Source organism: Vulpes lagopus, chromosome 19 (genome assembly GCF_018345385.1).
Source record: "Vulpes lagopus strain Blue_001 chromosome 19, ASM1834538v1, whole genome shotgun sequence".
Classification (NCBI taxonomy): Eukaryota; Metazoa; Chordata; class Mammalia; order Carnivora; family Canidae; genus Vulpes; species Vulpes lagopus.
In genome coordinates, this window is record NC_054842.1 from 13,349,343 (window position 1) to 13,364,138 (window position 14,796).

Below are 14,796 nucleotides of genomic sequence, written 5' to 3' on the forward strand. Positions count from 1 at the left end.
TAATTTTAACACAAACAACAAAGCAAACACTTAAGTAGCACTTTTTATTTAATAACCTTAATATTCTGCAAGGTGGGAATTCTATTTGATTCATGAGAACACTAAGGCATAAGGAAATTAAGTAATCCGCCCAACGTTGCATCACTAGTAAGTGACTAGCCCAGGAACTGCTCTGCAGTTCACATTCCATTATAGCACCTCTCATTTAGGGTTACACCATCACAAACCTTCTATCTCTATTTTTTTCTATCTCTATTTTTTTCTATCTCTATTTTTTTCTATCTCTATTTTTTTCTATCTCTATTTCTATACTATTTTCTCCTCTCAAAATTTATTTCCAAAATTTCAGAAGGACACAGTCAGCTGAAAAGCCTAAAACAAGACTTTCCTGGAACTCAAAAGTCAAAACTGGTTTTCATAAACTCCTTCCCATTTCCATTTTATTCATATGCTGTAATTACATTGTAATAATTTTTTTTTTAAGATTTTATTTACTTATTCACACACACACAGAGAAAAAGAGAGGCAGAGACACAGGCAGAGGGAGAAGCAGGCTCCATGCAGGGAGCCCACGTGGGACTCGATCCCAGGTCTCCAGGATCACGCCCTGAGCCCAAGGCAGCGCTAAACCGCTGAGCTACCAGGCCTGCCCTGGATAATTCTTCTTTTTTTTTTTTAAGATTTTATTTACTTATTCACACACACACAGAGAAAAAGAGAGGCAGAGACACAGGCAGAGGGAGAAGCAGGCTCCATGCAGGGGAGCCCAACGTGGGACTCGATCCCAGGTCTCCAGGATCACGCCCTGAGCCCAAGGCAGCGCTAAACCGCTGAGCTACCAGGCCTGCCCTGGATAATTCTTCTTTTTTTTTTTTAAGATTTTATTTATTTATTCATGAGAAACAGAGAGAGAGAGAGAGGCAGAAACACAGGCGGAGGGAGAAGCAGGCTCCATGCAGGGGAGCCCAACGTGGGACTCGATCCCAGGTCTCCAGGATCACGCCCTGAGCCCAAGGCAGCGCTAAACCGCTGAGCTACCAGGCCTGCCCTGGATAATTCTTCTTCTTTAACAATTAACAGACATATATAGTAAATACTTTCTTTTCCAAATACACTGTTCATCATTAACTACGTAGAGGATCAGTCTTTGAAACAGGTATTTAATTTGTATAAAGAAGCAATGACTTGTTCAAAAACACTTGAGAGACAATTATAACTTTTAAAAATAGCATATGTATTTCATACTGATACCTAAAATGACATCAAAGATAGTAGGGCAGAAAATAAAGAGAAATGTATCTGGGTTTGAATTTTATTTCTATCATATGAAAAGCATTATTCACTTAATTTCTGACAGTGGTTAATGAGTTATCAAAGTACATTAAAATATAAATAGTGTGTGTTTTGAAGACTATAGGAAAAAAGTCATGAAATATAAATTTTTTTTAGATTTTTATTGATTTATTCATGAGAAACAGAGAGAGAGAGAGAGGCGCAGAGACACAGGCAGAGGGAGAAGCAGGCTCCATGCAGGGAGCCCACGTGGGACTCGATCCCAGGTCTCCAGGATCACGCCCTGAGCCCAAGGCAGCGCTAAACCGCTGAGCTACCAGGCCTGCCCTGGATAATTCTTCTTCTTTAACAATTAACAGACATATATAGTAAATACTTTCTTTTCCAAATACACTGTTCATCATTAACTACGTAGAGGATCAGTCTTTGAAACAGGTATTTAATTTGTATAAAGAAGCAATGACTTGTTCAAAAACACTTGAGAGACAATTATAACTTTTAAAAATAGCATATGTATTTCATACTGATACCTAAAATGACATCAAAGATAGTAGGGCAGAAAATAAAGAGAAATGTATCTGGGTTTGAATTTTATTTCTATCATATGAAAAGCATTATTCACTTAATTTCTGACAGTGGTTAATGAGTTATCAAAGTACATTAAAATATAAATAGTGTGTGTTTTGAAGACTATAGGAAAAAAGTCATGAAATATAAATTTTTTTTAGATTTTTATTGATTTATTCATGAGAAACAGAGAGAGAGAGAGAGAGAGAGAGAGAGAGAGAGAGAGAGAGAGGCAGAAACACAGGCGGAGGGAGAAGCAGGCTCCATGCAGGGGAGCCCAACGTGGGACTCGATCCCAGGTCTCCAGGATCACACCTTGGGCTGAAAGTGGTGCTAAACCGCTGAGCTACCAGGCCTGCCCTGGATAATTCTTCTTTTTTTTTTTTAAGATTTTATTTACTTATTCACACACACACAGAGAAAAAGAGAGGCAGAGACACAGGCAGAGGGAGAAGCAGGCTCCATGCAGGGAGCCCACGTGGGACTCGATCCCAGGTCTCCAGGATCACGCCCTGAGCCCAAGGCAGCGCTAAACCGCTGAGCTACCAGGCCTGCCCTGGATAATTCTTCTTTTTTTTTTTTAAGATTTTATTTACTTATTCACACACACACAGAGAAAAAGAGAGGCAGAGACACAGGCAGAGGGAGAAGCAGGCTCCATGCAGGGGAGCCCAACGTGGGACTCGATCCCAGGTCTCCAGGATCACGCCCTGAGCCCAAGGCAGCGCTAAACCGCTGAGCTACCAGGCCTGCCCTGGATAATTCTTCTTTTTTTTTTTTAAGATTTTATTTACTTATTCACACACACACAGAGAAAAAGAGAGGCAGAGACACAGGCAGAGGGAGAAGCAGGCTCCATGCAGGGAGCCCAACGTGGGACTCGATCCCAGGTCTCCAGGATCACGCCCTGAGCCCAAGGCAGCGCTAAACCGCTGAGTCACCTGGGCTTCCCTACACTGCAATAATTAATTATGTTGTTCATTATAAGTTCCCTAGAAAGAGACCATCTTTTGATCATTTGTGTCTCCCTATTGGCTGCTAGCATATAACTATCTATTAAACATTTAATTCTCTAGTGAACCGATTTGAATTACCTCAAAAAAAAAAAAAAAAGGTAAAATTAGACAAACTAAATTCTAGTGCTTCCAGTTTTTGTATCCTAGAATTTTTACATGCAATTTTTCCTTTTAATTTTTTTTTCAAAATTTTATTTATTTATTTGACAGAGATAGAGCACAAGGAGGAGGAGCAATAGGCAGAGGAAGAGGGAGAAGCAGGGAGCCCAATGTGGGGCTTGATCCCAGGACCCTGGGATCATGACCTGAGCTGAAGTTAGAGGCCCAACCAACTAAGCCCCTCGGGTGTCCTTTTTTTTTTTTTTTTTTTTTTAAGATTTAATTTATATTCATGAGAGACACAGAGAGAGAGGCAGAGTCCCCACAGTGAGCCTGATGTGGGACTCAATCCCAGAACCCTGGGAATCACAACCTAAGCCAAAGACAGATGCTCAATCACTGAGCCACCCAGGTGCCCTCAAGTGCCCTTCTTTTAATTTTTTGTTGTTTAGCATTAGGTATGTTTCGTTTATATACTGCCAAGTATAAATACGATGCTTAAATATTTTTATTTTTTGGTTTTAATTTTAATTAAAAAAACTTTTAAGTAAGCTCTATGCCCAATGTGGAACTTGGACTCATGATGTCAAGATCAAGAGTTACATGCTCTGCCAACTGAGCCAGCCAGGCACCCCTCTGATTTTATTTTTAATTCACTCAACAGCAAGATTATCTTTCTCCACTCACAAACTCTAAATTCCTAGAATAATTTGTACAGAAATAAAGTATGTGGTATGTCTATAATATCTAATTTTTATATGATGATTTCACCAGAAAATATTACCATAAATAAAAATACATTTTAGATATAAAAATTGTTTAAAAAAGGGTGACTGTTACTTTTCTTACTCTACCTCACTAAAGAAAACAAAGACAATAAGTGAATTCCCCAGTGACATTTAAAAATCATTTATCAATACTAGAAACCAATTTCTTCCTTCTCCTTAGATTATTATTCCAATTTAATGAGACCCTTATAAGTCATCAGAGATAAAATTCATATTTCTGTAAATGAAAAAGTCTCATTTATTATAAATTTAGTACGTGCTCATTGTAGAAAATGTGAAAAGCAGAGAAAAGTATGAAGGAGAAATATCAGTAGTAATCCTTGCTATCTGCCTGCTTTTTATTCAGATTTTCCTATATCATCAAATACTAACTTTAATGATGCCATAGTATTTCTTATGATATGGCAACACTACAATTTAAAAGAAACAAACTATTTTCGCAATTATAACTTACACCATAGTGAACACCCCCTAAACATATCTTCATATCTTTAATAAAGTGTGATAAACTTTTATAAAGGTTAAGTAATTTTACATCTCATTAGTGTTATGTGATATCTGCAGACCAGTCTTTCTATAAATGCAAAATAAGACATAAGTGTTCTTTTATCTTGTTAAAACATCAGAATCCTATTTGTAACGTAACTTTGTATAATTCACATTTGAAATATAGTGACATATACCACGTCTAGAATATTTCTTCACGAAATAATTTAACTTTATACAATTCCTCCCTACCCAAATTTCAAGTAGTAGGAGCTTTTCTTCTCCCTTGCCCTCATGCCCTCCTGTGCCATATCTACCCTACATCCATATTATCTTCCAGTGCCCCCCTTTCCACATGTGAACAAACTGAGTCTCCCCTGGCTTACCAATGGATTCTAAAGACATATGCAAAAAATTTACTAAAAGGGAAAACCACTTTTCATAATTATTTCAAATGATTCATTTTTATTTCATTTAATTTGATAATGAAAACCCAATCAAACACATGGTTAAGAGTTTGGCATTTATCAATCATTATTTCTTTATCTAAATGTTTCTGCTCACCTGGAGAGAAAACTATAAAGGATGGTATGTGGTAAAATGAGAGGACTATCTATATCTATATCTATCTATATCTATATCTATCTATATCTATATCTATATCCACACTTTATAATGTTTTCATATTTTCCAGGACCATTAAGCTAGGTTAAATTGAACTTAAATCTTGATACATTAGGATATAAAAAGAGAATTGACTGTTTTATACCATCACTTTCCATCCATTTAGAAGTCAACTATAAAAGAGCATAAAACTCACCTCAAATACTCTTAGTTATATGAATGGAATAAGTGATTAAGGAACAAGGAAGGTGGGGTAGAGAGTCTGAATACTATGAAATTATCTGAGGCATTTACTAATCTAACTTCACATACATGTATAATACCATCACACTATTTTATTTTTCTTCCCTGTGAAAAGAAGAAACATTTTCAAGAGCCAAATAAGCAGTATTAATTTCATACTTTTGTAAAATTACAAGATAAATCTTACTCATCAAATACAAAGTCTTTTCTTAATTTTTACCCTACTAGATTTTCGTGCTAACACTCAAAAGAAGTTGGACACTGCTCATGTCTTATACTTTCAGGTAGAAAATCCTTTCATTTGACCTCTTTAAATATATTTATCTGGCTACTTCTGACTACTTTGGCTCTCTTCCTCTTCCTGATTCAAGGACATTTAATAAATCTATCCCTCAATCTACTCCCTACCCTATTCCCCTAACCATTACATTTTCAAGACCTGGGGCACTGGGTGGCTTAGTTGGTTGAGCATCTGACTCTTGATTTTGGCTCAGGTGGTGATCTTGGGGTCACTGGATCGAGCTGCATTGGACTCTGCTCGACGGGGAGTCTGCCTGAGATTCTCTCTTTCCTCTGCCCCCAGCCCCTTTGAAATAAATATATAAATCTTTGGGAAAAAAATAATTTCAAGACCCAAAAGTTTTTAAATTAAACAACCTCTTAGTTCCTCCCCTATTACCATTTAACTTAAAAAACAATTCCTTTATAGATTTCTAAAACAAAAAGTTGAGACTTAAAATCTATCATCCTCCTTTCTGGATCCCAAAGACTGTTTACAGTGTGTTCAGAGTAGAGATATATCACAGATTGATGTATTTCAACAGTAAGGTATTTATTTATATGGTGGGCACATAGTTAACAGTAAGTTTTAGCATCATGGGTTGCGCAGCTAAAACATGTTAAGTTCAGGCTACAACCAAATGATCTTGAATGAATTACATCCTTTCTTGTTTCCTCATCTGTAAAATGAGGATAGGATAGTAATAGTACCTACTACTCACTCACAGTGTGGTTATGAAATTAAATGAGTTAAGTACATGTAAAAAACTCAGGATCATTTGTAGTGTAAAATTATTTCAGTGATGCCCCATACCCATTAGCAGTCACTCTTCCACTCCCCAAGCCCCTAGTAACTGCTAAACCTACTCTGTCTCTAAGGATTAGTCTATTCTGAACATTTCATACAAAAAGAGTCCTATAATATATGGCCTTATGTGTATGGGTTATTTTACTTTTCAAGGCTCATGATGTATCAGTACTTCATTCCTTTTTGTGGCTAAATATTCCACTGTATGAATATACCATACTTCATTTATCCATTCATTAGTTTATGGATATTAGGTTGTCTTCACTTTTTGGCTATTAGGAATAATGAATACTGCTATGAACATTAGTGTACAACTTTTTGTGTGAATAATTACTTTCAATTCTCTTGGTTATATATGTATACCTAGGAGTTGAACTGCTGGGTCATATGGTAACTCTATGATTAAGTTTTTGAAGAACTGCCAAACTACTATTTTTTTCTTTAATTAAGAAAATAAGCTTTGTATCTTAGTGTTACTGCTTACCAACAACATTATCATAATGAGATTGTATTATTTTATTAAGACATTGGGTTCAGACCACAACTTCTCTCTGATTAATTCAATCCATAAAAGTTCAGCCTTCATAGAAAATGAGCTCTAAGATTTGAGACAACATCTATCACTAGGCATCTTATTCAGAAGACATGTTTTAAAACCTAGAGAGAAAATAAAGATTTCATAGGAAAAAGACTCAGTCTATGCTATTGTCTGTTTGTGTCCCTCCAAAATTATTAAGTTTAAAACCTAATGCCCAAGGTGACAGTATTAGGAAGTAGCCTTTGGGAGGTAATAAGGTAGTGTGGGTTCAGGGACTAGTACCCTTTCAAAAGCTGTCTGGAGAACTAGATCATCCCTTTTACCATATAAGGACAAAGCAAAAAGGTTATCAGCTATGCACCAGGAAGGGAGCCCTCACAAGAACGTCTGACCATTCTGGAACCTTAGTCTTGGGACTTTACAGCCTCCAAAGCTGTGAGAAATTTCTGTTGTTTATATGCTACAAATTCTGTAGTATTTTGTTTTAGCAGCCCAAATGGACTAAGATTACCATATATTACACAGAGAGAGCTTTCAAAGGTTTATTAAACTGTTTATTTTGAGAATATTCAATCTCCTGACTACGCTGAATTTGAATAATACGTATATGTGAATGATTTTCATAATAGAAGCCCATTCTACCAAAAAAAAAAAAAGTCTGGGCTGGGCTGACAAATATTATGTAGACTAATTTCTACAAAAACCAAGCAAAAACTCAACAAGGAAAAATTGGTAACAATGCACTTGGGTAAAAATACGTGACCAACCTTATTAATACAGAAAAAGCAAAAAAATATATAAAATTATTTTTACCTTCTTATGGGTAACACACCCAAACAGAAGTGGCTGCTCAATGAAAAGAATATAAAGGAAACATCTCTTAGAAGATGAAATTTCAAGTGAAATCACTTACCTATGTAGACTCTTTTGCTGTATCTCTGCATCAGTAACAACACAAATACATGCAGTGGAATAAGGTTGATAATAAACACATAGCCACCCCAAGCAGAGACCTAGGAGTTAAGAAATGCAAAGTTAAATAATTTAAGATATCTGCTTTTAAATATAGGTAAGTCTTGTCATGACAATCTAAACATATAATGAACAAACATAAACCCTAGGATTCTCAGCAGTTGTGAGATATACGAAAAATTGATTTACATTACCTAACAAAAACCTATCTCTACTTATCTTTATTGATTATTAAAATAACACAATCCCATAAATCCAATATGCTTTTCTATATTCACTGGAGAAATGGTCAAATTAAACTAAATAAGAACACTGAGAACATTATAATTTGTGAGTTGATAGTAAAAAGTCTTTCATGAAGATAAAGATTCTTAGGATATAGTTCATAATTTTTTAAAAGAAAAAAAAAGGTTTTTATTTCACCCATTTTTGAAAGTACATTTCAAGAAGCTTGACCGAGAATAAGAACAATGAATGTTAGCACCAGTCAACAACTGAACTACAAGGAACACTCATATAATCTTGATATTCTTTGAGATGCTCAAAATAAAAGGTGCTACCTTGAGTATAAATTATTCCCTACTAACGGATTACAAATCAAGATTCCATTTTAATGTTTAACATGTATCTTAAATATAGAATATTCTACTTAATCAGAATAGCTGAGTATGTTCTGGTCTAATTTTTTATGTGATTATTATTTTTTTAAAGTAAGCTATATGCCTAAAGTGGGGCTTGAACTCAAGACCCTGAAATCAAGAGTCACGTGTTCTACCAACTGAGTCAGCCAGCCACCACTATTCTGGTCTAAATTAATAAAGACTCTAAAGATGTTTGTTCTCAACCAAGAGTATTATGTTTTTGAGTATATTCAATAGGCAATAAACTCTTTTGAAGATCAAAGTTTTAGATGTGCTCTAATAATTAAAAGCTTAAAAGAACCATTTTACCAATAGTCACATTAAGAGACTAAATGTTAACATATATATTGTAACTATGCTGCCCTTGTCTGAAATAATCTCATGACCATTTTGTAATTAGAAGTTCATTTTGTAATGAACTACCTGCACTGTACAATGCATATAAGAAAATCAGTTTATTGCTTCAGTCACATGCTATTTTGCACCAAAAATAACGTTACTCTGATTGAGCACCAGTCCTACCTGAAGAATTTCCAAATTACCTTCAAAATTTAAATGCAAGCTTCAAAGAGAATGAGTTTGCTATTACTTGGGAAAACTGCACAGAATGTGTCCCAGGCTTTAACCATTTTAAAAGGGGCATGGAATTTGGATGCATAAATTCCATGAAATTTATTTAAAAACAGAAAAAAAGCTTACCTAAAATTATCACTAATTTTCAGCACAAGATTACTCTATAGGCTGTGGTACGGGGAAAAAGGCAGGAGAATGAAAAAGTAATTCTGAACGCCAATCTGAAGTAATCTAATGAAAAAAGTATGTAGGTAGTTTATCTGGAGGACAGGAACATTATTCAGGTAAAGTTATACATCCGAAAAAAAAAATTTTGTTTCACTTGTTGCAAATATTGTATTTGAGGGGTTGAGTATTAGCCCTCCCCATTAAAACAAGAGTTGATACACACCCCAAGGATAGGGGTAAAGAAAAGAATGGCAGTAATGAATGGGAATACATTAAACAAAATTAAGATCCTAAAGATTTCAGGGGAAAAGAAGTGGAGAACGAGCCCAAATGAGAGGAAAATGATGAAGAAGATGAATTGGTCTAACTACCAAAGACTTGCTAGACCTCACAGAATTTAAAATATGACTTCTTACCATATAGAAATACGATAAGCAGCAGCACATTGTCCAAAAAACTGACCCAGTTTTTACAGATTTTACCTAAAAAACAAACAAGCAAATGTTTATAAATGTGCCTGCCAAATTTAAAAAAAAAAAAAAAAGTGTTTAGTACACTTGCACTACAAAAATCCAACGTTATAAATTAAAAAAAGAAATACAGCAGTTGTGGTTGTTATTCAGATATTCAGATTCACTTAATATATGGATTTAGAACACTGGGCAACAGTCAGGCATTTTATAAACAGCCCTGATTTTTCTGTTACACAGTTTTCAGTAAAAAGAATCATCTTTCTAACAGAAGTAAAATTATATTTTTCTATTTTATTTTCTATTTTAAAATAATAACAAATTGAGATTTTAACTAAATAAACTTGTTCAGCAAATCTACATTTTTACATTTGGTTGGTTTTCTTAGGCGTAACACCTTAATCTAATTTTTCTTCATTTGACTATATACATCTCACAGATAATTCAAATTATGAGCATCCATTTTTGAAAACCTATCATTTACGAATTTTTATGTGCCATAACCAATATCAATAATAATCAATAAATAATAATCTATATCAAGAAATTGGTAGCCCTAAAATAATTTCTTGGATATGTCAGCAAAATTCTCAATTACTCCAAACCAGAAAGGGAATTTGAAATCAATGAAACATTAAAAAAAAATGACAAATCCCTACTGTCTAAAAAATGAAGAAAAAAAAAAACAAAACAAAACAAAGAAATAATTCCCAGATAAGTTTATATGTTCCTCTAAAAATAATCATTTGGTTCAGAAAAAAAAAACACAAGTTCTAAATACTTATTTATGCCAACAACAAAAGGTCATCTTTATTTAAAACATATATACCTGATTTCAAGAAATTTACTTTAAAAATGAGCCTCCTCTGGTACATTAAAACAAACTACAGGTGACATGTAATCTTTGGGGGAACTGTAAAGCAAACACACACACACCCCACAGCAATGAAAGGAGGGGGAGAGCAAGGAAACAGAAAACATTCCTAGTTTATAGCACTTAAAGATACTATCAGGCTGACTTCTATTAGACTAGTGAAAGACTGTTTTGAATTCAACATCAAAGTATATATATGTGTGACAAAACAAAGTATATATATGTGTGACAAAACACAACCACCTTCCCCCATTGAAACCAGTTTGATCCATGCTAAAATGTGAATAGGGAAGGCAGTGTATTAAAATACTGACCTTTTAAAAAGTGAAAAAATTTTCCAAGGCTGATTAGAAATTATTCCTTTGATACTCCATCTCTAGAGAGTAGAGAGGTGAGAGTTGGAACCAAGTGCCAATGCCAAAATCACAGGGACCAGAAGACAAATTAGAGAGATCAAAGATGATTTTTAGAAAGGAAAGTAGCTACCAGGAAAATGGGAAAGAAAAGAATCTTCAAAAAGGCCTAATTCTTTTTTTTAAAGATTTTATTTATTTGAGAGAGAGACAGAACATGAGTGGGGGGCAGAGGTAGAAGCAGGTTTCCTGTCAGGCAAGGAGCCCTAGGACATGGGGCTCCTTGACCCCAGGACCTGGAATTGTGACCTGAGCTGAAGGCAGCCACTTAACTGACTGAACGACCCAGGTGCCCCAGAAAGGCCTAATTCTAAATGGAAAGACTAGAAGACAGTGTCCTCAGAGAATGAGATGCACCAGAAACAAAAAGGAATCCCAAGAAAGGGGTCATAGAAGACTATGGCAGGTAGATCGATAGAAAAGAAAAGAAAAAAAATGATTCTACCTAGTAACTGAGGGAAAAAACGACAGGCTAACCAGTGAACTGAAGGTAGAAAAGACAAAATGTTAGCAAGAAAAGCTTGCAAATGACCATTCAGTGCTTTATATTTGTGAGTCGGTTCCCATTTTATTGCCTCTTAGCTCCAAATGCACCCTTCAATATATATGTTCTATGGTAAACCAAAGCATTTCTAAGTACTTCTCCTTTCAAGTGAGTATGATGTTTCCTCGGTAGAGGGGTGCTGAAGGAACACTCCAGAAGAGCCTCCCCAATCATTTCCAATATAGGCTGGCGTTGGTGGTATGGGTGTGAGAACATCTGGTGGTGCTGACCCTAGCCATGGGCCCAGAACACAGTCCTGTGACTTTGCAGCCTTGGTCTAGTAATAACTTTTCTGCAGTCCTCTTGACATGGTACCCAAAGCCCCATACACAGTCTAAAAGCTTCCTGCCCCTGCTGTACGTAGACTCCCACTGTACACCAGGCTTCAGGTCACCAGCTCCCCACTCCTAAATGCCTCAACTCCGGAGAGTGGTCAATTGCCTATCAGGCAGCTCCAAAGCAGCTCTAGGCTAGCCTAATCATCAAACTTCACTGGTATCGGTGGGCTGAATCACACCCTCTTGAATGAAATCTGAATTCTTTCTATAAGTTTCTGCTTCCTTAGGTATTTTCCCTCAGCCATAACATATCATATAGTTTCCTTCTGTATTACTCTTCTACCGCAGTTAATACTTGTTTTTATAAGACTCCTCTTATTTACTGTAAATGATTGGGCCCAGTCCTGCTACAATCTATTAACAAAAAACAAAATATACTTATAATTGTTAAATACAGTCCACACCCTGAAATTTCCTCAAACTCTAAAACCAATTATAAAGGCTGCGAGAGAATGAGGAAAGAATTTATACTCTGAATCAAACAAATTCTGCTGTTTACTAATATATATAAAACTCTACGAGGATATATTGGACACACAAATTAGAACTCAGTCATGCTCAACTAGAAAGGTACGACACTAAAGCAAGGACTACAGTCAAAGCACAATATGACAGAGACCACATGGTGGGTACAGACACTGAGTGGCATAATGTCCTTACAGATCCTGATGCCGCTGGTAACAGAAATACAAGTCCAAAAGCTGGTATATGACTGAGGGTTGAGTCCAAACTTACAATAGTATGAATGTCAATATAAAAGAGAGGCTATGTTCAAGGGCCAAATCAACCTTTTTTTTTTTTTTTTGGTGAACTACTAAAATTTGAGAGTAGTGCAGAAAAAGAAGCTGAGAACTCCTAGTTTCCTACCTTGAGGTACTACCTACCCATCAGTGGGGAGGAGGAAGGCCAACAGATGGTAGGTAGGTTTGGATAGAGGGCTTTTTAACTCAGTCTTTGACATGTTAATATTAAAACTCCTAAATTAGAATTCTTCAACAATGGAACTAGAAATCAAGAGAAAAAAATGCCTGAGAAATTCCCAAATATTAGGAAATTAAACTACACATTTCTAAAGAACCCATGGGTCAAAGAAGAAATCAAGAATTAGAAAAAAATTTTAACTCCATAACAATGAGAATATAACATACTGAAATATACAGAGTATAGCTAAAGCAATGATGAAAGTATAATTTAAATTTCATATCAGAAAAACAGAAATAGCTAAAGTAACTTGGGCTTCAACCTCAAGAAGCTATAAAGGAGCAAACCAGATACAAAGTAGATAATAAAAGTCAAGAATTCAATGAAATAGAAAACAAACACAGAGAAATATAAATGAAACCAAAAGCTGGATAAACTTTAACTAGACTGACCAAGAAAAATGATATAAATGACCAATACTAGGATAAGAGAGGTAACATCACTATAGATTGCACAAAAATTCAAAGAATTATAAAGGAGTATGATGAATAATTTGTGCCAACAGATCAGATCATTTACATAAAATGAAAAATTTCAATAAATACTTCACCAAATTACTCATAAAGAAACAAAATCAGAACAGAACTATGTCAATAAAAATTGAATTAGTCTTTAAAAATCATCCCAGGTTGAGACACAATACCAAATCCTATAAAAATTCTTTCAGAAAACAAAGGAGAAGGAAACACTTCCCTAAACTTATTTTAGGAGCTCAGTATAACCCTCATATCAAAGCTAGACCGGAGCACTTGGGTGGCTCACTTGGTTAAGCGGCTATCTTCAGCTCAGGTTGTGATCCTAGGGTCCTGGGATTGAGCCCCTATCATTGGGGCTCCCTCATCAGTAGGAAATCTGCTTCTCTTTCTCCTTCTGCCCCTCCCCTGCTTGTGCTCTTGTGAGAACATGCTCTCTCAAATAAATAAAATCTTTAAAAAAAGATAAAAAAACAAAAACAAAAACAAAAGCCAGACAAATGCATCACAAGAAAACATGAGTTAATATCCCTCATGGATATAGATAAAAAAAACTCTTAAGAAAATATAAACACAAAACCACCAATAGAAAAAAAGGATTATGTGTCACAAGTGGAATTGATTGCATGAATTCAAAGTTGTTTTAACATCTGAAAAAAAAAAAAATTAATGCAATGGTTCCCAACTGAGGAATAGGGAGAATTTACTCTTGGCATCTAGGGTGTAGAGGGGTAAGGGATGCTGCTGGATACTCTATAACACAAATGTATTACCCCCAAATGTCAATAGTATTGAAGTAAGAGAAACTTGAAGTAATATAATTAAGAATGAAACCATATAATCATCTCTATAGACACAAAAAACTACTGACAAAATCTAACACTGATTGATAATAAAAATTCTTAAACTGAAAATACAAGAAAACTTCCTTAAGCCATGATAAAGGACATCAATTAAAAAAATATAACTAACATCATACTTAATGGTGACAGCCTGAATGCTTTCCCTTTAAAATCAGGAAGGAAAGGATGTGCATTTTTAATGCTTCTACTGAACACTACGTATGTTAGAAGTTCCAAACAATATCATCAGGCAAGAAAACAATATTTTAATTTCTGTTCATAGAAAGATATTGTTAAAAAAAATAAGACAAGCTACAGACTAGGAGCAAATGTTTGCTCAACACACATCTAATAGAGAACTTATTTCCAACATATACAAAGAACTCTTAGAACCCAATAATAAGAATACAACCCAACCAAAACAGGCAAAAGGTCTGAAGAGAGCCATTTCACCAGAGAAGAATCAGAATTGGGTAATAAGCATATGAAAATATGCTCAATTGTTTGTCACTGGAGAAAAGCAAATTAAAATCATGAGATACCACTATATACCTACTAGAATGGCTAAAATTTAAAAATCTGAACATATCACATGCTGGTAAATGCAATGCCTCACATTTTGGTTGAGAGAATGAAAAATAACATTTTTGTAGTTGTTATAAAATTAAACATGTACTTATCTTACAAACTAGCAACCCCACACACCTAGGCATTTGTCCAAAAGGAATACTAATATATGCCCATATGCTGAACTGTATGCAAATAT

General features: G+C 35.1%; 1 protein-coding gene across 1 annotated transcript in view; it reads right to left on the bottom strand.

Annotated features, from left to right (window-relative positions):
* Positions 1-14,796, bottom strand: part of STT3B (STT3 oligosaccharyltransferase complex catalytic subunit B) — a 107,117-nt gene that overhangs the window by 27,151 nt on the left and 65,170 nt on the right. The window contains exons 4-5 of the mRNA XM_041734005.1: positions 9,512-9,577; positions 7,655-7,754 (exon numbers count right to left, since the gene is read on the bottom strand). Coding sequence (XP_041589939.1) covers positions 7,655-7,754; positions 9,512-9,577 — 166 coding nt within the window. The remainder of the gene's footprint in view (positions 1-7,654; positions 7,755-9,511; positions 9,578-14,796) is intronic.